The sequence below is a fragment of the Bos javanicus genome, chromosome 8 (assembly GCF_032452875.1).
Source record: "Bos javanicus breed banteng chromosome 8, ARS-OSU_banteng_1.0, whole genome shotgun sequence".
In the NCBI taxonomy this organism is placed as follows: Eukaryota; Metazoa; Chordata; class Mammalia; order Artiodactyla; family Bovidae; genus Bos; species Bos javanicus.
Window position 1 is genome coordinate 27557994 of NC_083875.1, and position 25960 is coordinate 27583953.

The 25960-nt window shown below is 33.9% G+C and overlaps 1 protein-coding gene across 5 annotated transcripts in view; it reads right to left on the reverse strand.

The window, feature by feature from the left end:
- CNTLN (centlein) overlaps window positions 1-25960 on the reverse strand; it is a 352113-nt gene that overhangs the window by 147190 nt on the left and 178963 nt on the right. For all 5 annotated transcript variants that reach the window (XM_061425221.1, XM_061425222.1, XM_061425223.1 and 2 more), the window contains 2 exons: window positions 9421-9597; window positions 7467-7592 (listed from right to left, as the gene is read on the reverse strand). In XM_061425221.1, coding sequence (XP_061281205.1) covers window positions 7467-7592; window positions 9421-9597 — 303 coding nt within the window. The remainder of the gene's footprint in view (window positions 1-7466; window positions 7593-9420; window positions 9598-25960) is intronic.

Sequence of the window (25960 nt, forward strand, 5' to 3'; positions counted from 1 at the left end):
AGCTGAAGCTCCAATACTTTGGCCACCTGGTGCGAAGAGCCGACTCACTGGAAAAGACCTTGATGCTGGGAAATATTGAAGGTAGGAGAAGGGGGTGACAGAAGATGAGATGGTTGGATGGCATCACTGACTCAATGGACATGAGTTTGAGCAAACTGCAGGAGATAGTGAGGATAGGGAAGCCTGGCGAGCTACAATTCATGGGGATACAACTTAGTGACTAAACAACAACTCAATAAAAACTTCCTGAGTTCTACATATCAATCACCATGTACCAGGCTCTGTACTAAGCATAGCAATTAATCAAAGAACCTGATGTGGCCACTTTTGATTCCTAAAACTTTAGCATAATATACCCCCTATCAGTAAATAGTTTAGGTTTTCTAACAGTAACTGAAATAAGTGATTCCTTCAATTAAGCAGTAATTATGGAAAACAGTTTTATTGATAAGCTTTCTCCTTTAATTTTATATGAGTCATAACTATACCTACCACTACAATGTTTATATAATTCTTATAATTCTTAAAAATTTATATAAATTCTTTTATTCTTATAAAATTAAAAAAAAACATAATTCTTATAAAATTCTTAAAATCCAAACTATTAAAACAAAATCAAACTAAATATTATTTGGTAAATTGATTTGACAGACAATTTAAAATAATAATCATATTAGATTTTTCTGCTTTAAGAAAACTGTTATCAAATTATAATATATGGGTTAAATTGGTCCTAGAGACTATCATTCCTTTAGCCTACTTCAGAAACAGACAGTAAAATTTTATAAAAATGTAAATATAAGATAGAGTATATATATACAGCTCAAAGAAAAATGACTTTACCAATTAAACTGCAAGAGCAGATGCTGGCTGAAATTATCAGTCAAAAGTTGGATATCTCAAAAGAAATATTTAAAAAGAATAATCAAATTAATATTTTTCTTATTCTAACAAATTCAAGTTTACTGTAGCTTGCAATATGATTCTTTAAGTTCCATCAGCCTTATGATAGCCTAACTCTAAACAACAGTACATCATTTGGGAAATATCCTCAAAGATCTTAGAATAAAATCAACTGTAAAAACTGAAAAATACATTTAATATCACTAATTACTACATTTTCCTTTGAGGACACATCCCAAAGTTCCCCATGGACTGTCGCTGAATTAGGTCCACTTATTAGGTCATTCAATAAAATATTTACAGAATACCTTCTTATATATTTAGCAATTAAACTAGCTAAACTAGAGGCTTTAACTTCTGTGTACAAACAAGTCGTAATGGCTAAAACACTAGAAAACAGCAAAGATGTATTAATTTACTTTCTTTAATGATGTTTATAATTCTACTTTTGAGTTGGTAAGAACAGAAACGATTCTTGATCGAATCATCTAGTTTGCTCAAAGGCTTCTTGACAGTATACGGCAATAAGAGCATGAACACTATTAATAAAACAGTGGCTCAATCTTCAGAGTATGATAGAAAGGTTTTTTAAGTTAAAAAAAAAAGTTTTATAAAATACCAAGGAAACCATGATTTATAATTTCAACAGAATGTATAAACTTCATGAATATTAGAGCACTGAAAAATAAAAGATATAAACCGTACTCAAAGGACATACTGATGTTATTAAATGGCATAGAAAAGTCCTAAAAGAATAAAATTGCCAAATGTATGAAAGTCAGTAAAGCACAGATTCATGGTAATTTAAGGACAGTAAGAATTTTGAAAAAGCAAGAGAGTTCCAGAAAAACATCTATTTCTGCTTTATTGACTATGCTAAAGCCTTTGACTGCGTGGATCACAATAAACTGTGGAAAATTCTGAAAGAGATGGGAATACCTGACCTGCCTCTTGAGAAACCTATATGCAGGTCAGGCAACAATTAGAACTGGACATGGAACAACAGACTGGTTCCAAATAGGATAAGGAGTATGTCAAGGCTGTATATTGTCACCCTGCTTATTTAACTTATATGCAGAGTACATCATGAGAAACGCTGGGCTGGAAGAAACACAAGCTGGAATCAGGATTGCTGGGAGAAATATCAATAACCTCAGATATGCAGATGACACCACCCTTATGGCAGAAAGTGAAGAGGAACTAAAAAGCCTCTTGATGAAAGTGAAAGTGGAGAGTGAAAAAGTTGGCTTAAAGCTCAACATTCAGAAAACGAAGATCATGGCATCTGGTCTCATCATTTCATGGCAAATAGATGGGGAAACAGTGGAAACAGTGTCAGACTTTATTTTGGGGGGCTCCAAAATCACTGCAGATGGTGACTGCAGCCATGAAACTAAAAGATGCTTACTCCTTGGAAGGAAAGTTATGACCAACCTAGATAGCATATTGAAAAGCAGAGACATTACTTTGCCAACAAAGGTCCGTCTAGTCAAGGCTATGGTTTTTCCAGTAGTCATGCATGGATGTGAGAGTTGGACTGGGAAGAAAGCTGAGCGCCGAAGAATTGATGCTTTTGAACTGTGGTGTTGGAGAAGACTCTTGAGAGTCCCTTGGACTGCAAGGAGATCCAACCAGTCCATTCTAAAGGAGATCAACCCTGGGTGTTCTTTGGAAGGAATGATGCTAAAGCTGAAACTCCAGTACTTTAGCCACTTCATGTGAAGAGTTGACTCATTGGAAAAGACCCTGATGCTGGGAGGGATTGGGCTCAGGAGGAGAAGGGGACGACAGAGAATGAGATGGCTGGATGGCATCACCCACTCGATGGACGTGAGTCTGAGTGAATTCCAGGAGATGGTGATGGACAGGGAGGCCTGGCGTGCTGCGATTCATGGGGTCGCAAAGAGTCGGACACAACTGAGTGACTGAACTAACTAAGAATTTCATAAAGCTCTGATGCTTTGTTTTCCAAATTATATTTTATAATTCACTATACCCATGAAGTCAGGATTTGAAAACGGATAGTATTTTTATAATAATGGCTTACATCTCTATTACTATTGTCTCTACAATTACAACATCAGTTGCCCCTCTTGAAAACAGATACAACTAGCCACAAGAGAGAGCTTAGTAAGACCCTGTGTTAATAGTTATATAATATTCAGTATTAAAGTAATATGCAGAAATAGCATATCAATGTATCAGAGTTTATATACATATGTAACACAGGCTCGTGAAACTTCTTTGACCTTCCCTTCCTCCCTTCAATCCACCACGGTGATCAACTTGGGACCCTAAAGCTACCTACCATGCCATGGAGCATGTCTTTTCTCTTTAGCATTTCCAAGAGTAACTTCCATGCAACAACAGTCCTTGAGGAAATATTAATTGGTATAAAGTAAATCTGGGAAACAATATATCTCTACCTTCCTATAGATTCACAATGCACATTGATATGTTAAAGGATCACAAAAACAGATATTAATCCACTGCTTATATAATTAAGCAAAGAACATTTTGTCTGTCATGTTCCCATTAGCTTCTTGCAGAACAGGATTCAAAAGAATACCAGCATGGAAAGGGTATTCAAATATTCAATGTGTATTAGCGGGGAACGTTCTTCACAAGGAGCTCCATGATCCCAAAGTATTTTAAAAACCGCAAGACACTGTTATGGGTTGAAATAAATCTCTCCAAGAAGTTATGTTGGAGTGCTAACCCCTACTACCTCAAAAGGTGACTGTGATTTTTGATTTTGTTTGGAGATAGAATCTTTATAGAGGTAAGCAAGTTAAAATGAGAAAGTGAAAGTGTTAGTTGCTCAGTTGTGTCCAACTCTTTGAGACTCCAGGGACTGTAGCCTGCCCGGCTCCTATGAACATGGGATTTCCCAGGCAAGAATACTGGAGTGGGTTGCCATTTCCTTCTCCAGGGAATCTTCCTGACTCAAGGATCGAATCCAGGTCTCCTGCATTGCAGAGGAACTCTTTACAGTCTGAACCACCAGTGAAGCTCCAAAATGAGATAGGGTGGATCCTAATCCAATACGACTGGACTTCTTCATAAAAAGGAGAAATTTAGACAGAGAGAGAGACATTAATAGAGGGAAGGTGATGTGAAGACATAAGGAGAAGGCCATCTATCAGGAAAAGGAATGGAATAGATTCTTCCCACACAGACTTCAGTAAGAACTAATAACCCTGTTGACAGCTTGATTTTGGACTTTTCTAGTATCCAGAACTTTGATACAATACATTTCTGTTCTTTTAAGCTAGCCAGTTTATATTAATAGTAGCTTGTCACAGCAGCCCTAAGGAAACAAACACAAACACATCATCAATTCCTATCTTATACTCACATGTACATGAGTAATAATGATAGTAATATTGCCTAATACTGGAGAAACAGAAACAGGTCTTCTGTCTTCACTAAACATGAGTTATACTCACTAAAGTCAGGTTGTAAATAAAAAAGTGCCCTGTTCCCAACTACTTGTCTTAGAGTTGCTTTACTATACATGTTTTATTTACCCAAGATCTTCCCTGGTGGCTCAGGTGGTAAAGAATCCGCCTGCAATGTGGGAGACCCAGGTTCGACCCCTGAGTTAGGAAGATCCCCTGGAGAAGGAAACGGCAACTCACTACAGTATTCTTGCCTGGAGAATTCCATGGACAGAGGAGCCTGGTGGACATTTTGCTAAATGCCCTTAGAGTGCCTTTTTCATTTAACTATTTTGTTCTATTAAAATGAGAAATTCTTTCCTCTAAATGACAAAATACAAGAAACAAAATTTGTTCACATTTTTTTTGCTTATTTTGCAAATTTGAGGAAGAAAACAAATACAAAGAAACAAAATTTGTTCACATTTTTTTGCTTATTTTGCAAATTTGAGGAAGAAAACAAACATTTGAAATTCAAGATTATCAATTAACTTGAAAGAAGATGCAGAAAAATATAAATGAAAAAGAAATTATATGAAAAATAATTTTACTCTAAAAATAAACTTGAGGCCTCATCCCAAAGAGCTGTTGTTAGAAAAAGAGAACGAGGAGATAAATTAGTATGTTTCTGAGACTCTGTGAAACAAGAAATTCAAGAAGTGGAAGAAAATAGATATAAAAATGTCTGAAACTGCTCTACTCATTCCTGGCAAAAACAAAAAGACTCAGACTTTTTGGGGCAAAGTGGAGGTCCTCTACTATTAAATGGGATATGTGATGGTTATATTTTTATGTTATCTTGATCGCCCAGGTATTTAGTTAATGACTATTTCTGGGTGTATCTGTGAGGGTGTTTTTGTATGAAATTAACTTTTGAATCAACAGACTAAATACAGCAGATTGCCCTCCCCAAACTGATGGGCTTCATCCAACCAACCAAAGGCTTGGACAGAATAAAAGAATGAGGAAGAAAGGATTTGTTCTTTTTGTTTGACTGTCTTTCACCTGGGATACTGGTCTGCTTTCAGACTCAGAATGGGACTGGAACTTACATCATCAGCTCTCCTGGTTCTCAGGCCTCTGGACTCAGACTGGAACTATACTATTATCTCTCCTGGATTTCCAGCTTAACATCTACAGACCTTGGATCTCTGACTCCATAATCAAGTGATCATATAAGCCAATTCTTGTTAGACTAAATCAGTCAATCCTTCTATCTATCTATCTATATATATATACACACACATACACACATATATGTACTTCAGAATAATGGTATCTCATTTAGGGAAGACTAAAGGATTATATTTTATTGTTTCTATTTTTTTAGAGAATCAGATTAACAGAGGATAGAAGAAGGTTTCATATGTGAATTTTAAGAATTATGCAAAAGAAGGATGATGGCATCTTAAACATGCCCATAATATCCTGTGAATACCTACACATTTAGACTAATACACTAGATTCTAACTACTCACTCAGCATCATTATTTTTTGCCTGTTATAAAAGTGACTGCACAATGCTTAGCTAATTGCATAAGCCAATACATTACAAATGAGTAAATGAATGAGCAAATAACTGCAGGGGTATAAAGTTCAAGTAGGCTAAATGCTAGCAAGTTGATGTCATCTGATCACTTTGTTAGGGGAACCACAATGACTGAAACTGCCCACCCTCGAATCACAGTAACTATCTCCCTGAGATATTTTATGACAGGAGGTCCCGGTGAGGAACGTGGAACTAACAAGCCACCACTAACCAGAGGAGTTCAGGAAAGGTCAAAAGGAAATAACACATGTCCGACCACCTCCCAGAATCCTTCTTGCTGGTACCATCTTGGCTGAGCAATGTGTACACCACCAGGAAGGACTCTGAGTCAGAATGATCGGCCAAAGACAACCAGGAAGCTAATCCCATCGCCATAAAACCAAAGACTTTGAGCCACTTGGCAGAACAGTTCTTCTGGGTTCCCTTACCCTATTGCTCTCCACCCAGGCACCTCTGCCCAGTAAAGTCTCTTTGTCAAGCTCATGTGACTCCTCAGACTATTCATTGCTTACTCTAAGATAAGAGCCCACTCTCAGGCCCTGGAAGGGGTCCCCTTCCTGCAACAATTTTATGTTGGAGAGTAACAATAGATGGTAATTTTCCTTTGTTTTTGAACTAATAGTTTAACTCCAAATAAATATAAAACAATTCTTTGAGAAAAGCAGAAAAAAACTGTTAGTTGTGACTTGTGATTAACTATTTCTCTAAATTATATTTTGCTGTATTGCACAAATAATGTAAGTGAAAACATTTTCCTAGGAATCATTTATATGACAAAGAATCTAAGCTTTAAATATATGAATTCTCACCATGTATACATTGGCCTTTCCATAGAAATTTTTAAAAGTATTTGAGATTCATTTAAATGGCTAAATCTCAGTGTTGGTTTTCCAGTAGTTGTGAATGAAGAATGACAACTTTAGCCATATTAAATTCACAGAAAAATTAAAGCCCTCAATATAGTCACATAGAAGCAGTTCCCTACACACAACCACCTTCTTCTGAGAAAAATAATTCACAAATAATGAGTTGGAAAGTACAAACTCTTAAAGATAGAACAATAAAGATTTACAATTTTTAAAGACTGGTAGAACATGAACTCGAACGTCTTATATTTTGAGACAAATACAGTTGAAATGGAAAAAATAACATATTTATTTATCACTTTGACTATGTAATTTTTCTAAAAAGGACAATTTTAAGTAGTCTGGGCTAGGTCACCATAGTTGCTAACTCACATTTCTTACAGGAAATTCTCTTTCCATTTGCTATAGTTCTATTTTTTTTTTTTTGTCTCTGAGAAACTATAAGAAACTTATTCCCTATATTGAGTCAAAATATCCCCTGTAATTTTAAAATAGTGAATATATATTTAGTTTTCAGCTAGTAAAATTTTTTTATTACTTTATGATCCTCAGAAATATTAAGAGCTAGACGCACTGATGATACATTTTTATACATGTAATTAAATTCAGGAAAATTAAATGATAACCAGTCATTTGTGAAAAGAATGTTTACTTTGGGATATTCTTACCTATGCAAGGTTATTACTAAAGAAATCATTTAATGTTCACCTTTAGTTGTAGTGCCTTCTCTAAGTTTTCAATCCTTCTTTCAGCTTTTCTCAGCTTCTTAAGTTCCTCTGAGTCTGCGAAAGAGCTCTTTGGGGACAAAGACCTTGAACGTTTCACAGGTGGTTCCTCGAGAATAAAACAAGGACATGGTTGAGCTAGTTGGAACACTGGATTATGAAAGACATGCAAAATTAAAGAACAAGTAATTTTGAATACTAATAATGAATTATAAAAAAAAAAAAATCCTGCATGGAATACCAGAGAAATAACAAGCGGAATTACCACAGTGCTACCGCTAAAGGTTTCTCTGTGACTCGTTAATGAGAATATTCATTTACATTTACATTGTTTCTTTCAGAATAATGATGTCCCATTAGGGAAGACTAAAGGGTTATGGACTCAGAAATGCAAGAAGCCTCATTACAAAGGAGGGGATGGAGGCTGGTCTAATTGCTCTTCCAGGGTCCAAGGTTACACTTGATAGGACAACCTGAAACAAGAGGGAAAGGGTTTCTTTCCCTTTGAAATAGTTTAACACACTGTGAAGTCTAAGGAACAATATGCTTGAGGAATATAAATACAACAGACAGTAGATCTTACACCATAATGACCATATGGTCATTAACTATAATGTGGCTAACTAGAGACGAGAATGTGTGTTTATATTATGTACAGCTTCATATACCAATCTGGAGAAGGAATATGTGAAAGCAACTATTAAGCTGGGCAACATATTGCTCATACTTACTGCATGTCCTTATGAAAAAGAAAGAAAATTCTCTGTTCAAAATATCACTCTAATTTTCCTGATTTTTTTTAAAAAGCAATGAAACATCAAAGGAGTACATTTCTAAAGTTCAGCCATATAGCACAAAATCAAATTAGATTCTATAATGTATCTCAATTTTAGGATTTTTTTTTCATTTAAATTAAGCTCAATGCGTGAAACTATTCAAAAATTGCAAGAAACGTATATGCAGTTATGTTTAAATATATACATACAAAGATAATATATATAATAAAGCTCATTCTTCTGAAAATTACTAATAATTTAGAGGTAGTAAATAAGAATGCCGCATAAACATGAGTCTCATTTTAAATACTTCTTTTACTAAGACAGTTTGTCTTACTCATAGGAAAATTCAAAAGAATGAGAAACAATTATCTTGAAAACATGATTTTCTACTTTAAAAAATATTTTCTACTGATGAAATAAAAAGTGTAAGAAATATACCTCTAAAACTCCTTACTTTTAGGAAAAGCTTATTTCAATTCATATAGAAAGAATATATTTACAATCTGACATTCTTGACTTTTTATATTAGTCAATGTTCATAGAATCTTTTGCAGCATAACAAGAACATGCAATAAATACTATGAAAAGGAAAAGCTGAGACATTAATAAATAAGAATCATGGTACAAAAAATTTACTTATTCTCCACTGTTATACCTTTAACTCTGAAAATATGTAACTGCCCATATTAATATTACATTTTAATTTATAATTTATATTTCACATGGGTAGTATTTTAAATATCACATTCAAATGAAATAGAAACATTAAGATATATTTTTCTTCTGATGAAAATTAGAAAATTGAGTTAAGGGCTAATACCACATTAAAATTTCTACTTAGATTAATTTATCTATAGATTAGATAGATGAGGCATATTTAGCAAAACTTTTTAATGTAAGAATGCTAATTTACTGCAAAAGAGGCATATCACTACTAATAAATTTAGTTAATTAAATTAGGAAGATATTACTCAATCTTCAAAAAGGGAAAACTTGCCAGTCCCAATCATGATTTTATAAAACATGTGATACATGGTATTTTTTAAAAGCTTTCAGAAATATAAACAGAGAAGTAAATGTTGCTATTCATTTTTTAACTTCATCTCTTGCCTTGCTAGCCTCATCCTGACAATTTCACAAAGTGACAACTGTCCCTACCTTACATTTCCCTTCAGTACTTGTCAAGATGCTCTTCTCTGAGGAACCCTTGTTGGTAGACCTGTTCTCTGACAGTTTTTCATTTGCTATTTTCAGTTTCTCCTGTAAATACTCAATTTCAGACTTCTGTGAGACCATTAAGGTTTCTAAGCTTGATAAAGATGGCTGTTGAGAAACCTGTTTTAAAAAATGTTTGTATCTTACATTATTTACACATCCATGCAAATATTTATATGTTTTTATATTATATAAATCATAAGTATTCCAAGAAAGAATATTTCATTTCAAAAATAAACTATAAACCTGCATTAGCTAAGCTTCTATCATCCTTATAGAATGGCATTTTTCAATAAAATAACCAAGAGTCTGTATACAAATTTTTTAAATATGTCTGTCATGCAGATTTTTAGAAGAAAAAATTTAAAGCATGGATGCATTATATATACAACTTATCTATAAAATTATTTCAAATTAATGATTATACATATAAGTATTTACTCAGTAAATACTCAATGCAATACCACTGAATATAAGCCTCAGAAAAGTGAACCAGCAGCACAATAGGCCTAACTAGCTTTTAATGCATTACAATTTATTAATAACAACTCAACTGAGATTTTTTAAAGTCAAGAGAGTTTATATTATTCTCCTTTGAAACTCATTCCCATGTCAGATAAACTGTTAATGGTAAGCACCACATTTTAGCAACAGAAATCACAGGAAAATTAAGTTTGTAGGAAACCTGTTCATGAAAACTAACATTCCACAAAATTGTACCACCATCTTAACCAAATATATTTGAGACCATTAAAATACATGCACACACATTATTTCAAATTAACCATTCGCTCACACACACACACAAAACAACACTGGATCACAGTGAAACAAAGTATTTGTTGATTTCCAGGAAAGAAAAGTCAGTACTTATGATTTTAATATTATCAATATAGATCCAATGGCCCTGAAAAAGGTTTCATTTAAAATAAGGATAGCCCCATCCTTCCTAAATGATATTTCTAAGGATTATAAGAAAAATATGTATGCTTAACTTTTCCAAACTAACAATGAGAAATATTATTTTTTTCTAAGTTTGATTACTTTTTTCTTTTTTTGGGGGGATAGGCATATTTTTCCTAATTCTAACCTATATTTTTTTATAAAAAAAAGGATCATCTAGTATACTATTATAATATATTATATATATATATAATAGATATATAAAGTATTGATATATATATAGTATACTAGATATAGTATGGGAGAAGGCAATGGCACCCCACTCCAGTACTCTTGCTGGAAAATCCCATGGACAGAGAAGCCTGGTAGGCTGCAGTCCATGGTGTCGCTAAGAGTTGGACATGACTGAGCGACTTCACTTTCACTTTTCACTTTCATGCATTGGAGGAGGAAATGGCAACCCACTCCAGTGTTCTTGCCTGGAGAATCCCAGGGACGGCGGGGCTTGGTGGGCTGCCATCTATGGGGTCACAGACAGTCGCACACGACTGAAGCGACTTAGCAGCAGCAGCAGCAGATATAGTATAGCATACTATATTATTATATTACACTATGCTATATTATAACATACTACTGTACTTTCCTCATACATAAGTGACATAAGTCACCTGATATGTTTCCTAATCTTTATTCTGTCACAACACTATATATTTTTCTCAGAATGTTGTTTATGTTTTATGTTTACCACACTTATAACATTAATTTATACTCTATTAGCTTGCATTGAACATCAAATTAAAATAGCTTAAGCATTTTTTTCCCAAATTCTAAAAGACTTTTGACATATTATTTCTCTTCCTTTAAACCATTGTACATCTTTTATTTATTCTTTCCTCTTTGCTTATAAATATTTCCTTTGATTGGCCTGCCAATCTGAACAATTTACAAAGGTTACCTAAACCGCAGAACAGGAGTTCTGGCTTTATTAAAATTATAAAGAATATATTAACATTCCATTATTTACCCAAAGACATTTAAAATAACTTTTTCAAACAAAAATTTAGAAAAAAAAAAACAAGAAAAACAGTACTTTAGTTATTGTTATATCCAATAAGCAATCCTGTGTTCTTTAACAAATGAGTTTTCTAAGTCATTAGTGGGTTATAATACAATAGGTAAGAACATAAAAAAACATGAATGTTTGGTCAAGAAGCTGCAATCAGAAATAATTACAGTATTTATCAAGATATTGGAAAAGTCCAACAGTGGACATTGCCGCTACTGCTAAGTCACTTCAGTCGTGTCCGACTCTGTGCGACCCCATAGACAGCAGCCCACCAGGCTCCCCGTCCCTGGGATTCTCCAGGCAAGAACACTGGAGTGGGTTGCCATTTCCTTCTCCAGTGCATGAAAGTGAAAATTGAAAGTGAAGTCGCTCAGTCGTGTCTGACTCTTCACGACCCCATGGACTGCAGCCTACTAGGCTCCTCCATCCATGGGATTTTCCAGGCAAGAGTACTGGAGTGGGGTGCCATTGCCTTCTCCAGTGGACATTCTACTATAATAATAAAAGATTTCTTATTTAGGCAGCATTCCTTTAAAATTCCTCAGAAAACAGTAACAGAACTTCAAAATTAAAAAATACTATTCAAGCAGTACTTAACTCAAGCTCACATATGAGTCATAATGTAAATAAAAAAGTAAAATGAGTTTGTTTTTAATTACAGCTTTAGAATTCCTTCAATGGGGACACTTTGTATTCATGTTGAACATATAGATATATACTTTACTTTGACAAGGAAACTTATGCATGTTCCCAGGTTTTCACAAGTGTAGTCTTTTCTCTCTCCCTTGCCCTTTATCCCTTTTGCTAGGGATACATGCACAAGCAGTATTTCAACTGGCTATCATAATATTTCCACTTTTAAAATAATAAGTAAAATGAAATATCAAGTCACAGTCACTTTCATTTCTGAAGGAATAAGGAGGGTATTTGTGGTAGTATTATTTAGCAAAAGCCAGTTGTTTTCATAGAGAAATGTGGTGCACTAATGCCAGATTTACTGATTTTTCAAAAGAATGGAAGAATTCAAATTTCTAAGAGAAATCTAATTTTAAAAGGTTGGCCAGACTCAGTTTATGACTGTTGTAGCTTGAAAGCATGGTGGTGGGACTATAAACAGGTACACGTTTCCTGTGGAAATTCTAAACATGAATCAAAGGACACAAAATTGTACCAAGCTTTTAACTTTGTTCTAATCATGCTGAATGAAGGTTGATAAAGATACATGATAAATGCTGAGTGAGGAAAGTACATGTTATAGAGGAATACAGAATACTGTACAGAAATAGATTTCACCAAATCCTGAAATTTATAGCACTATTTCTGAATGGAGGTGAATTTTCATCATACATAATATGAATTTCCTTAATTTTTAACATTGAACATGGAACGTTTCACTAAATAGTTTTAAAAAGGTTTTTTTTTATGCAAATAAAAGGAATAAAAAAATTCAGTGTAAAAATTTCAGTACAGATAGGGGAAATATAAATGAAAGTCTCTCCATAACATGATCTCTCAGAATTCACTAATGATAAATTTGGAATACACTTCCCATACTTTAAAGAGAAAAGGAAAACTGTTTTAATATACACTTTAAATTGCTTTTTTATTACTAATTTTATTTTTTAGAACAGCTTTATATTTACAGAAAAACTGAGCAGATAATAAAGAATATTCCACTCCCATCCACCTAGTTTCTCCTATTATTAACAACTAAAATGAATATATTTATTAAAATTAATGAACCAATTTTCATATGTTATTTTGACTGAAGTCATTAGTTTTTTCAAATTTCCATAGTTTTCACCTAATGTCCTCTTCTGTTCAAGGATACCACATACATTTCACCTGTCACGTCAGCAACTCTTGGCTGGGATAGATTCTCAGACTTTTATTTTTGCTGACATTGACAGTTTCACAGAGTACTATTCAAGTTTATCGTAGGATGGCCCTATATTGGAGTTTGTCTATGTTTTTATCATGATTAGACTGGGGTTATGAATTTGGGGATGGAATATCACACAGGCATCATACCTTATCAAGGGTACACACTTTCAACATGATTTGACTAATGATATAACCTGATTACACTACCAAATTAGTATTTGTCAAGTTATTCCACTGTAAAGTTACTCTCTTGTCCTCCATAGAATACTCATGTAACCTGCTTTTTAAATCCAATAATTACATACAATTATTATAGGTATAATATATATGAGGATATGTAGATATATTATACCTATAATAATATATATATATATACGTAGATATCCTCATATATTGTGACTTATTCTTACCCTTTTTAAGTGCTGTTTTAGAGGTTTAGCAAGATCAAGACAATCAATCATCTGTCTGTGGAAGTTCATTGTATCTATTTCCCGTAATAGAATCTTGAATCTTTGAAAATTTAACTTTTCTTGCTAAGAATTATTAGTATTTTATACACTTTTTTCTCTAACATAAAAAATCCTTGTGCACCTTTTACAGTCTTGGAAGATAATGGTATGGTGCTAGACCATAGATAATCTGATAAGAGATGATCAGTGGAGTATGCATGCAAATGCCTCCAAATGGAACTAATCTCTTTAACCATTATTAATACATAAGTTCTCTTTCACATTGATTCACAGAGGCAATTTTGATCAAAAACTCCTAGAAAAATTTTGAATAGAAAAGGGAGGTGAAGCCTTGTGCCAATTACTATTAAAATATTATATAAATTAAATACCTAGTTAATACGCTTTAAATTCAAGCAACATTGTATGGCATTATTAAAGTGGAAGTTGAGTGAATACTGCCCAATAAATAGAAATTTTTTTTTTACATTTCACACAGATATGAAAAATTATGTTAATTTGCTTTGTCCTATTTTTATTTAATGTACTAATTTGCCTTACTACTTTATTAAAATAACTAGCATTTAATGAAAAGCATTGAGTGCCTAGCTTTAGGAAAGCATTTCTCAAACATTGTCTCACTTATTTACATAATTTATGAATTCCAAACCTATCAACATATAGTATAGTCTATTGCAAAACAAAAATATTTGAAAAGGACATGATACTTCAGCAAAAAGAAATAATAATAATTCACTGGAAATTAAGTATAAACACGTGTGTAATATGTGTATATATAAAATATATAATACCTATGAATATATATATCAGAATATATATGTGTATCAGAGAAACTGACAACTTGAATGACAGTTCTCTGAAAGGCAACTCAAATCCTCTTGAAAAAAGTATTTTAAAACTGTGTGTATATAATTTTCTCTTCATGAAATCCTGAATCTGTACAAAAACTTGACATTTTATTTAAAATTGACTTCAGAAATTCAGAAATATATCCATTGCCAATTTAAAAAACATCATTAGATGAATCATCCATAACCTGAAAACAGATGGCTTCAATAATAATCATAAAGTTTAAAATAATAAAAAAAGAAAACTTTTAAATCAACATGATATCACAAATTAGTCTTTTCACAAAAGTTCACAAATGGAGTTAGGTGTACCTACTTAAACTTACATATCCCTTCTAGAAAGCCTATGAAATGGAGTGATAAATGTCCAGTATCAACAGTCAGCTAACACTCACCTTTAAAAAGTAGAAATAATTTCATTTCTTCCATCCACTCACTTTTAACCCAAATATACACAGATTACATTTAAAGAAAATAAAAGTATTTACATTTAGGTAAACTTTAAAATTTCACCATTTCCTTTCAAAAGCACCAACCTAATAATAAAATACAGAAAAATTTTGTACTACAGAAGTCAAATTAAACTTTCCTTCAGTATCTAACACTTATGTAGTATAGCCAAATCAGGGAACAGCAAAATAAAAGGGATAACTTTAATGTCCCAACTTTACTTCTCTACACCAAGTAAAGCTTAACAATGAATGGGTTACAAATGGATGGTTAATTGGCTTATAGTCTCATCCACTAGATAATATTATCTTTGTTATAAAATTGAGCAACCAAAAGCTAATTATTTCTTCTATGACATATAAATATCAGACTGCACTAACAAAAACTAGTGATATTTACATGTCACAGAAGTGTGTAGGGTATTAACTGTGTGGTATACACACTGACTACAAATTCTAATAGCAACAGTAACCAATCCTGGACTTACTAAAAATTAGGATAAAAAGACTAAGTAATTTTTCTATAGATTTTTATCTTAAAAAGCAAAATTAAGCACAATCAGGTTTTTCCAAAACATGTTATAAACCTCATAGTCTAACAGAATTCTGAATATTTAAAGTACATCTGTTAATGGTGTCCTAAAATGAATCTCTAGATTCAAGGAATCAAATGTGTAATTCATAGCCTATTATAATTCATACTCTAAGTTTTCTAAACATTTAACACTTATGTCACCAGTAAAAAAAAATCAAAATTTGTTCCCTAATGGTATAAGCAAGGGACTATGCTTGTTATGCATTATCATCTCTATACATTAAAACCTCAATCATACTCAAACAAATTCACTAAAGTGTGGTTTTCAATCTGCTAACTATGCATTCCATAATAGCCTGTAATTATTAAAAACTGACAAGAAAGCTACGCCACCTGTGTTTATGTGAAGCCAGGTAATGAAAAAAACAACAACGCTGTCATCACCTCTCAATTCCTGATTGCATTATCAAAACTGTAGCCGAGTTTGGCATCTGGGTGTGACCTTGTTAACTGCTAGGGTAATTAAATTTATTCTATTGGGAAAAAGGATGATAAATTATTAGCAAGAAGATTTTGTTCACATTTTATTAAATTGGCCTGTCAAAGGGTTGGCCAAATTATCAAGGGCCTCATTTATTGGAGGCCAGCCATATTGCCACATCTGTTACAATTATTTATAATTTCAGCAGTTGAAAACCAACTGAGTTAGGCATCCGCCATGTAAAGTAATTTACAAATTATCTGATGAGGGAGTGTTTTAGCTTCTCCCTCATTTCTAGCCAGCAGAAAGCCGCGCTGTAATTACAGAACACGATTAGGTTCTTTGGGGAACTTATCTTGCACTCATAGCCATAGTAAGATGCAGCAAGAACATATGGAGGAGCTTGTGCTTCTACTCCCTGAAGCTCGTGACCCGCCTGCCGCTGAGCCCTTGAGTTGAATTTGAATGAGAGTGCCATGGCTAATGTTCTACACATGCACCATTTATGCCACAAAACAAATCGGATCACTGTTAATTATGAAGCAGCTATAATCAGGCCTTCACATCTGTGTAATGTGAAGCGCAGTAGGCTGTATTCCAATAATGTATGACTACCTTTGGGTCGCAAATTGCGAGCCATATTGCCTCAGTAGTAGTTACTGAATTCAAAGTAACTCCTTTGATAAAAGCCCATCACATGGATATTTTTATCCAGCTTTATATATAAAAAAAGGAAAAGCAAACCCAAAAGCCTTTCTTTATCAGCTATTGACCAGAACAGTTAAAGCATATGGCACAAGTTCATTAATGAACAACACGGAGCACTTTAATTTAATGAAACCACTTGAGCCATAAAAATCAGATTTAGTTAATTCCCTCTCTTCTGTTTTTTTCACATCTAGCCTAAACCTAGGATCTTTTTAATAGTACAGGTTATCAAGACACAAAATATATTTTTTAAAATTTATAAAGAACATTAAAAGCTTGTGTGGTACTATTAATAACCTTTAAAAGGAAAGGCCAAAACACAGTTTATTTTACAAACTTAATTTCATCACAAATATCATGTAAAATAAATTATTTCCTTTTTAGAAAGTGAATCCTAGCGGCTATATTCTAACAACAACAAAAAAATAGTCTTTCTTCCATGAGAAATCTTTCCATGGAAAGGCAGCTAAACAAGCTGCACCCAGATGGCAAACCAGCTACAGTTTAATTAATCCACTAAAAGCCATTCACATTTCAGTAAGGGTAATGTAATTTTGAATAATAGTAGGAAAAAAATCACTAAAACATTCTTAAGTTTTATTATAGCGGCAAGAGAAGTGCCACTATAGAGTAGTTAAAGTTGAGATGCGGTTTCTATTATACATGCTAAATTTCTAGATTTTAATATCTTGGGCTGTTTCATTCTGCTTGGAACTTAAAGCAGGCTTAAAATATCAGAATATCTATTGGAAGCCTTTTTTAGAAGTAGTTTATTTTTTATGCAAGGAAGTGGAGTTGCATGATTAGAATGAGTTCAAATAATAAATACACAAATAGCTGTAGGAAAAAAGTTTATAGTTAACACACAAAAGACAAAGACTTTAAATTTTTATTTCAAATAAAAGTGTTCATTTATAAAACTAAAAATCATGTCATAATACAATTTTATTATTGTTTTCTCCTGAAGACTGATTAAATATTAAACTGTTAAGAGATCATTCCCCTTATACTCTGTGCCAACCTAAGGATTTGTGCCTACAAATGGATTAAATAAACTAGTTGAGTATAATTAAATCAAGCAATAAATACAAAACAGTTTTTACTTAAAGTAATGCCGTAAAGTAAATCAGCTTTTCAAAATGAATTTACACATACAAATTAAAAATTAGTTGCATGTGAAATAAAATGGTTATAAACATAACTCAAAAGTACTTTATATATGATACCTTGTCCTAAATAATTTAAAAAATTGTTTTGGTGCTATAGTAGCTAGATACCTAGGGAAAACATAAGACTTAGATTCCTCTATGTTGAAAATGAAAAGAAAGTATAACAATACTTAGAGTAAAAATTATAAAAAGCAAGCAAAAGCAAATCATTCATGAACTCTGGCATAATATTTCCTAACTACAGTATGACAAGGCTTAATAGCATTCTGAGTCTAAATCACTACAATCTGATCTCCTCCCTGCCAAGTGAGAAATTAAAACAGTTAGTTGTGGCCAAATAGCCACTACCAACACTACACTCCCTGGTTGGCAAGGAATAAGAGCTAACAAATACTGTTATTTTTTTCTCCTTTGCTTTGTTGCAAAACTGTACAAAATCAATTCAGCACTATTAAAGAAAAGACAACTATTTAACATCATAACTAGATAACTCCTTGAAAAACTGATGCTCTAATTTTCCACCTACTTATTGGACTTCCACCTACTTAATTTCCACCTACTTATTGGACAGTCAAAGAATACACTGTGGGACAGGCTAAATGGTTATGGAACCAGGATATACACTTTTTCATGTGTTCATTTAAAAAGCATTTCTCAAAGTCAAAATATCAATTACTGGCAAAGACAGTAAGGATAAGAGCATAAGACACCAACTTTTCTTCTCTTCAAGGAGCTCACAGTTCAGAGAGGAGACAGACAAGGAAAACAATGAAGTTTAATACCTGGTAATGCACCAAAAAAGGTATACATCCCAATCTTAAGATAAAAGGTTCAGAAAAAGGTTTCAATAATTATCTTGGAATTAAGTCTAGAAGGTCTAGAAATAGTTAATGAACTAGACAAACAATAAACTGTGAAAATATCTGTGATAAATATTACACTGAGTTTATTTCCTAAGTATATATCAAAGAGGTTATATTATATAAATAAATTATATGTATATAAATATACATAATATGTATATACTTTAAAAAAAATAAATATACAAACTGATAGAACATTCACAATAAAACCAAGCAAAGACTGAAAGTGAAAAACCTCACTAGTTTCCAGAGATGAAAAAGAACATTCACAATAAAATCAAGCAAAGACTGAAAGTGAAAAACCTCACTAGTTTCCAGAGATGAAAAAGAAAAGAATGAATCACCAAAGCTGTTTTTAGATTATAATAAAGCTTGCAAGGTTACTAGAAGTGGGCATTCTCATACACTGAAAAGAAAATTTGGCATAATCTTTCTGCAATGTAACTTAGCATGCATGGTATATATTCACAATCCTGAGGTTCATTATCTTTTACATACAGATTTTCCAATACAGTTATACTAACGCATATATATGGAATTTAGAAAGATAGTAATGATAACCCTGTATGCAAGACAACAAAAGAGACACAGATGTATAGAACAGTCTTTTGGACTCTGTGGGAGAGGGTGAGGGTGGGATGATGTGGGAGACTGGCACTGAAACATGTATAATATCATATATGAAACGAATCGCCAGTCCAGGTTTGATGCATGATACAGGGTGCTCGGGGCTGGTGCACTGGGATGACCCAGAGGGATGGGATGGGGAGGGAGATGGGAGGGGGGTTCAGGATGGGGAACACATGTACACCTATGGCAGATTCATGTCAATGTATGACAAAACCCATACAATATTGTAAAAATAATAATAAAGTATGAAGCAACAACAACAACAAAAAAGAATTTATCCTACAGAAACAAGTGATAAGAATATAGATAGATGAATGAAAATGGTCATCATAGCATAAAATCAGTGGAAATAGAAAAAAAATATATTGAAATAAGTTAAATGGTCCAGAGGAGGGAAATATTTAGGTTAAAAAATGGCACATTCATTCCTACATTAAACTATTAGGCAAACATGAAAATGTTTTCAAATGTTTGTGTTGTGCTCAATTGCTCAATCCTGTCTGACTCTTTGTGGCCCCATGGTCTGTAGCCCTCCAAGCTCCTCTGTCCATGAGATTGCTCAGGCAAGAATACTGGTGTGGGTTGCCATGCCCTCCTCCAGGGCATCTTCCTGACCCAGGGATCAAACCCAGGTCTTGCATATTGCAGGTGGATTCTTTACTGACTGAGCCACCAGGGAAGTCCATTCTCATGCTAGTGATGAACTATTTCGAAAAAGAAAAAATTAAAAACCGAGAAAGTGAAGCAGTAAGAAGGTTGTAGAGTTAAAGTCAAAATGACCAGGTAGATTTGGGAAAAAAACAAAACAAACCAAACAGAGCTGAAGAGTTTATTGAGACCCCTCTATTTTCTATCTCATCTTTTACAATTAGACTCTCACTCTCTCTTCTACGTCCACTCACCTCTTTCATATTCTCCATTAGGCTGAATTTCTGTACTATATTCTCTATAATTTTGTCACGGTAATAGCCCAATTTTCCAGTTCTTTTTTTTTAACCCAATAACTCATTGATGAAGGTTATCTTATTACCAAAACCAGATAAAGATAGTACAAAAACTCATATAATAGATCGATTTCAGCCATAAATAGAGATTTAAAAAACAAGTATTAATAAGACAAATAAAGCAATATATAAAAGTTTATAAATGTCCCAGATATCAAAAGATAATATATTCAATACAATTTATCACCATTTATAATATCAGTTTATCAGATTCTTTAATCTGATAAAAGAGTATCCATAAGAAACTTACAGCTAACTTCATAGCCCATGGCAAAATATTCCCTTTAAAATTAGAAACACGATAAGGACACCCACTTAAACCACTTTACTTATATTGAAATTTTGTATGGTAAAATGTATAAATAAATAAATACACAAAATATATATAAAATGTATAAATAAATATATAAAATATATAAATAAATATCAATATAACAAATTAGGAATTTCAAGGAAAACACAAACTGCCATCATTACAGACTATCTCCACAGAAAGCTCAGAGGATCTAGAAAAATTTTAGAATTATTAAGAGATTATCAGGATAGCTAGAAATAAGTTAAAGAAAATCAACTGCATTGCTATATACAGAAACATAAAACCTAATAAAAATGCAAGTAGCTAAAACAGCAACAAAAATGTAAGCTACTTAGAATTTAATAAAATACCTTAAATATTACATATCTAATATAGGAAAAGGAGTACGTCAAGGCTGTATATTGTCACCCTACTTATTTAACTTATATGCAGAGTACATCATGAGAAACGCTGGGCTGCAAGAAGCACAAGCTGAAATCAAGATTGCTGGGAGAAATATCAATAACCTCAGACATGCAGATGACACCACACTTATGGCAGAAAGTGAAGAGGAACTAAAAAGCCTCTTGATGAAAGTGAGAGGAGAGTGAAAAAGTTGGCTTAAAGCTCAACATTCAGAAAACGAAGATCATGGCATCTGGTCCCATCACTTCATGGGAAATAGATGGGGAAACAGTGGAAACAGTGTCAGACTTTATTTTGGGGGGCTCCAAAATCAGTGCAGATGGTGACTGCAGCCATGAAATTAAAAGACGCTTACTCCTTGGAAGGAAAGTTATGACCAACCTAGATAGCATATTCAAAAGCAGAGACATTCCTTTGCCAACAAAGGTCCGCCTAGTCAAGGCTATGGTTTTTCCAGTGGTCATGTATGGATGTGAGAGTTGGACTGTGAATAAAGCTGAGTGCCGAAGAATTGATGCTTTTGAAGTGTGGTGTTGGAGAAGACTCTTGAGAGTCCCTTGGACTGCAAGGAGATCCAACCAGTCCATTCTAAAGGAGATCAGTCCTGGGTGTTCTTTGAAAGGAATGATGCTAAAGTTGCAACTCTAGTACTTTGGCCACCTGATGCGAAGAGTTGACTCATTGGAAAAGACTCTGATGCTGGGAGGGATTGGGGGCAGGAGGAGAAGGGGACGACAGAGAATGAGCTGGCTGGATGGCATCACTGACTCGATGCACGTGAGTTTGAGTGAACTCCGGGAGTTGGTGATGGACAGGCAGGCCTGGCATGCTGCAATTCATGGGGTCGCAACGAGTCGGACACTACTGAGCGACTGAACTGAACTGAATAAAGAGATGTAAGACCTTAATGGGACTTCCTAGGTCGTCCAGTGGTTAAGAATCCACCTGCCAATGCAGGGGACACAAGTGTGATCTCTGGTCCGGGAAGATCCCACATGTTGCAGATCAACTGATCCCCTGCTCCACAACTATGGGGTCTGCACTCTGGAGCCCATGAGTCAAAGCTACTGAGCCTACATGCCACAACCACTGAAGCATACATGCCTAGAGCCTGTGCTCCACAATATGAGATGCCATCACAATGAGAAGGCATCACACTACAAGGAGGAGTAGCCCCTGCTCACAACTAGAGCAATAAAGACCCAGCACAGTATATAAAGCTACAATAATAAATACAAAGTTGTTCTTTAAGAGATTTAAAAAAAAAATCACCCAATGCAAATTTGTTGTTCAGTTGCTAAGCTGTGTACAGCTCTCTATGACCCCAAGGACTGCAGCACGTCCGGCTCCTATCCTTCACTGTCTCCTGGAGTTTGCTCCAATTCAAGTCCATTGAGTTGGTTATACTATCTAAACATCTCACCTTCTGTCACACCCCTTCTCTTTTTGCCTTCAATCTTTCCCAGCATCAGAGTCTCTTCCAATGAGTTGGCTCTTTGCATCAGGTTGCCAAAGTATTGGAGCTTCAGCTTCAGTATCAGTCCTTCCAAAGAATATTCAGGACTGATTTCCTTCAGGACTGATTCGTGTGATCTCCTTGCTGTTCAAGGGAGTCTCAAGAGTCTTCTAGCACCACAATTTGACAGCATCAATTCTTCGGTGCTCAACTTTCTTTATAGTCCAACTCTCACATCCATATGTAACTACTAGAAAAGTCCACAGCTCTGACCATATGGCCCTTGCCAACAAAGTGATGTCTCTGCTTTTTAATACACTGTCTAGGTTTGTCATAGCTTTCCTTCCAAGGAGCAAGCAAGATTTAACTTCATGGCTGCAATCACCTTCCACAGAGATTCTAGAGCCCAAGAAAATAAATTTTGTCAGTGCCTCCACTCTTCCCCTTCTATTTCCCAGGAAGTGATGGGACTGGATGCTATGATTTTAGTTTTTTGAATGTAGAGTTTCAAGCCAGCTTTTTCACTTTTCTCTTTTGCCCCCATCAAGAGGCTCTTTAGTTCCTCTTCATTTTCTACCATTAGAGTGGTAGCATCTGTATATCTGAGGTTGTTGATCTTTCTCCCAGCAATCTTAATTCCAGCTTGTGATACATCCAGCCTGGCATTTCGCATAATATACTCTGCATATAAGTTAAATAAGCAGAGTACCAATATACAGCCTTGTCATACTCCTTTCTCAATTTTGAACCAGTCAGTTTTTCCATGTACAGTTCTAACTGCTGATCCACTTAAATATGAACCCATATACACATGCAATGATAATTGTCAGAGACTGCACTATATATCACTGAGAAATGGAGTCACTATCAGCACAATGCATATTACTGAAACAGATATCCAGATTTTTTAAAAATTATATTGCATTATCTTCTTCACAACAAGCAAAAAATCAATACCAGATAAAGACTCATATGTAAAAGTCAAAGCTATAAGACTTTTAGATGAAAATACAGAAAACCATCTTCATGAGTTGAAGATAATATAGGATTAATTTAAAAAGATACAATAAGCACCAAAGTTGAAACTATTGAGAAATTCAATGATATTAAAATGAATAACTTCATTATTCAAAAGATACCACAGAAGTGAAAAGTTATAAACAAGATATTTGCAACAATTATAACTGATAGCTGAGATTGTTGGTTGATCTCCAAGCTTATTTCCTCTTTTTGGAAATGGACACATATCTCCCAATATTTCAGGGCATATATTTCCAAATCTTTTTTGCAGTTAGATAACATGTGGCCATATGCCATGCTATGCTATGCTAAGTCACTTCAGTCGTGTCCAACTCTGTGCGACCCCATAGACGGCAGCCCACCAGGCTCCCCTGTCCCTGGGATTCTGCAGGCAAGAACACTGGAGTGGGTTGCCATTTCCTTCTCCAATGCATGAAAGTGAAAAGTGAAAGTGAAGTCGCTCAGTCGTGTCCGACTCTTAGCGACCTCATGGATTGCAGCCTAACAGGCTCCTCCGTCCATGGGATTTTCCAAGCAAGAGTACTGGAGTGGGGTGCCATTGCCTTACATGCCAAAAGAAATGATATGTACCACTTCTAAGTCTTATACATAAAAACTTCCTAAATGTGATTCTTTGAACCTTTCCCCCTTCTTGCTGGCTGGAGTAGAGCTAATTTCCAGACAACTTTGGGAGACAATTTAAAAGCTAGTGGATCGAAAAGACAAAAGGAGACTAAATCACTGCTTGGAAACTGAAAATCCAACTAATACTTGCACTGAACTCTTAATATAAATAAGAAACAAAAAATGTTAAGCCTCAGAGATTTGGTTTTATGTAATAAAGAAGCATATAATAACTAACAAAAGATTAGTATCCAAAATAAAGAATTTCAAAAAAGAGATAAATATTCTAATAGAAAAAATGGCAAAGAACACAAACAAGTATTTCACATAATGTAAATATAGGAAGCTCTAGCTCATTAGAAATCAAAGAAATACAAAATGAAATCAAATGAGATGTGTTCCTTTTTTTTTAAGAATCTAAGCAAGAAATCTGTAACTTAAGACAGCTATTCTGGCAAATAATTTGGCATTCTCTTGTTGAATATTTACATTTCATGATTGGTGACTTCACCCTTAGCAGTACATCCTAGAGAAAGTTTTGCATATATGTGTCAGGAGACATATACTACAAAGTTCATAGCACCAGTGTGTAAACATTCCTATAGTTAAAAAAATTTTTTAACGTTCATTGACAAAAAGTGTGGATAAATAAATTGTAGTTTATTCATACAACAGAGTGTTGCACAAAAAAGAAAAAAAAATTATTGCTACACTCAAGAACAATGACTTAACGTTACAAAAATAAAATTCAAAGAAAAAATCTAGTTGAAAAGCATGATACACTTAGACTATGATATGCCTAAAAATTTAAATAAAAGCTGCAGAAATAATATATGATTTATAAACATTTATATTATTTAACAAAACATAGTTTCAACAGTCAGGGATTAATCACACAAGTCCAAGAAAAGAAGCTAGATGGGATCAGAGAGTAGCGTACAGGTACCATCAAGGCTGCTGGTGATAGTTACTGGTGGGTACACAGATATTACCTTTATTCATTGGTAGATTTCAAATATTTAGTAATAAATTTTTTTGAAAAGAAAGTGAGAACACAAGGTAAAACAACATACAAAAAGACAATTCTCTATCACCTAGGAAAAGAAGGAACAGAGTATCTGTGAAAAGAAATAACAATTAACAAGCCTCTGGTTAAAATTCACAATCCTATGCTGTTAGCCACATGGTGTATATCTCATTCACAGATAAATAGAGTAATTTTAAGGCTTAGGTTTCTTCTTTGTCCTCTACTGCAATATATTCCTCTAAGGCAAGAAACAGTACTTCTGCATGGAAAAGATAAACAATCACTCTGAGATGAGAATAGACAGTCATTCCATATTCAGCTAGTTTTAAGAGCAGTGTGCTAAGAAATCAAAGGTCACAGGTTCAATCCCATATGAACCAATTAGCTTTGTCCTTTTCTCTGGCAAAGACTGAGAGTTGGCTCACCAATAATTCAGATTATAAGTGAGATCAGGAAAAAGAGAATAAATCACCACCAATACAGAAAAAATACCCTCAAATTTGCTAACATAAAAAGTGTTTTTAAAAGAGTAACATTGAACTGCTCTAAATGTCCATCATGCATCACCTCCTATAGTCTTCATAAAACTGCTATGAGGTAGGTACTATTAAAATGTCATTCTTCA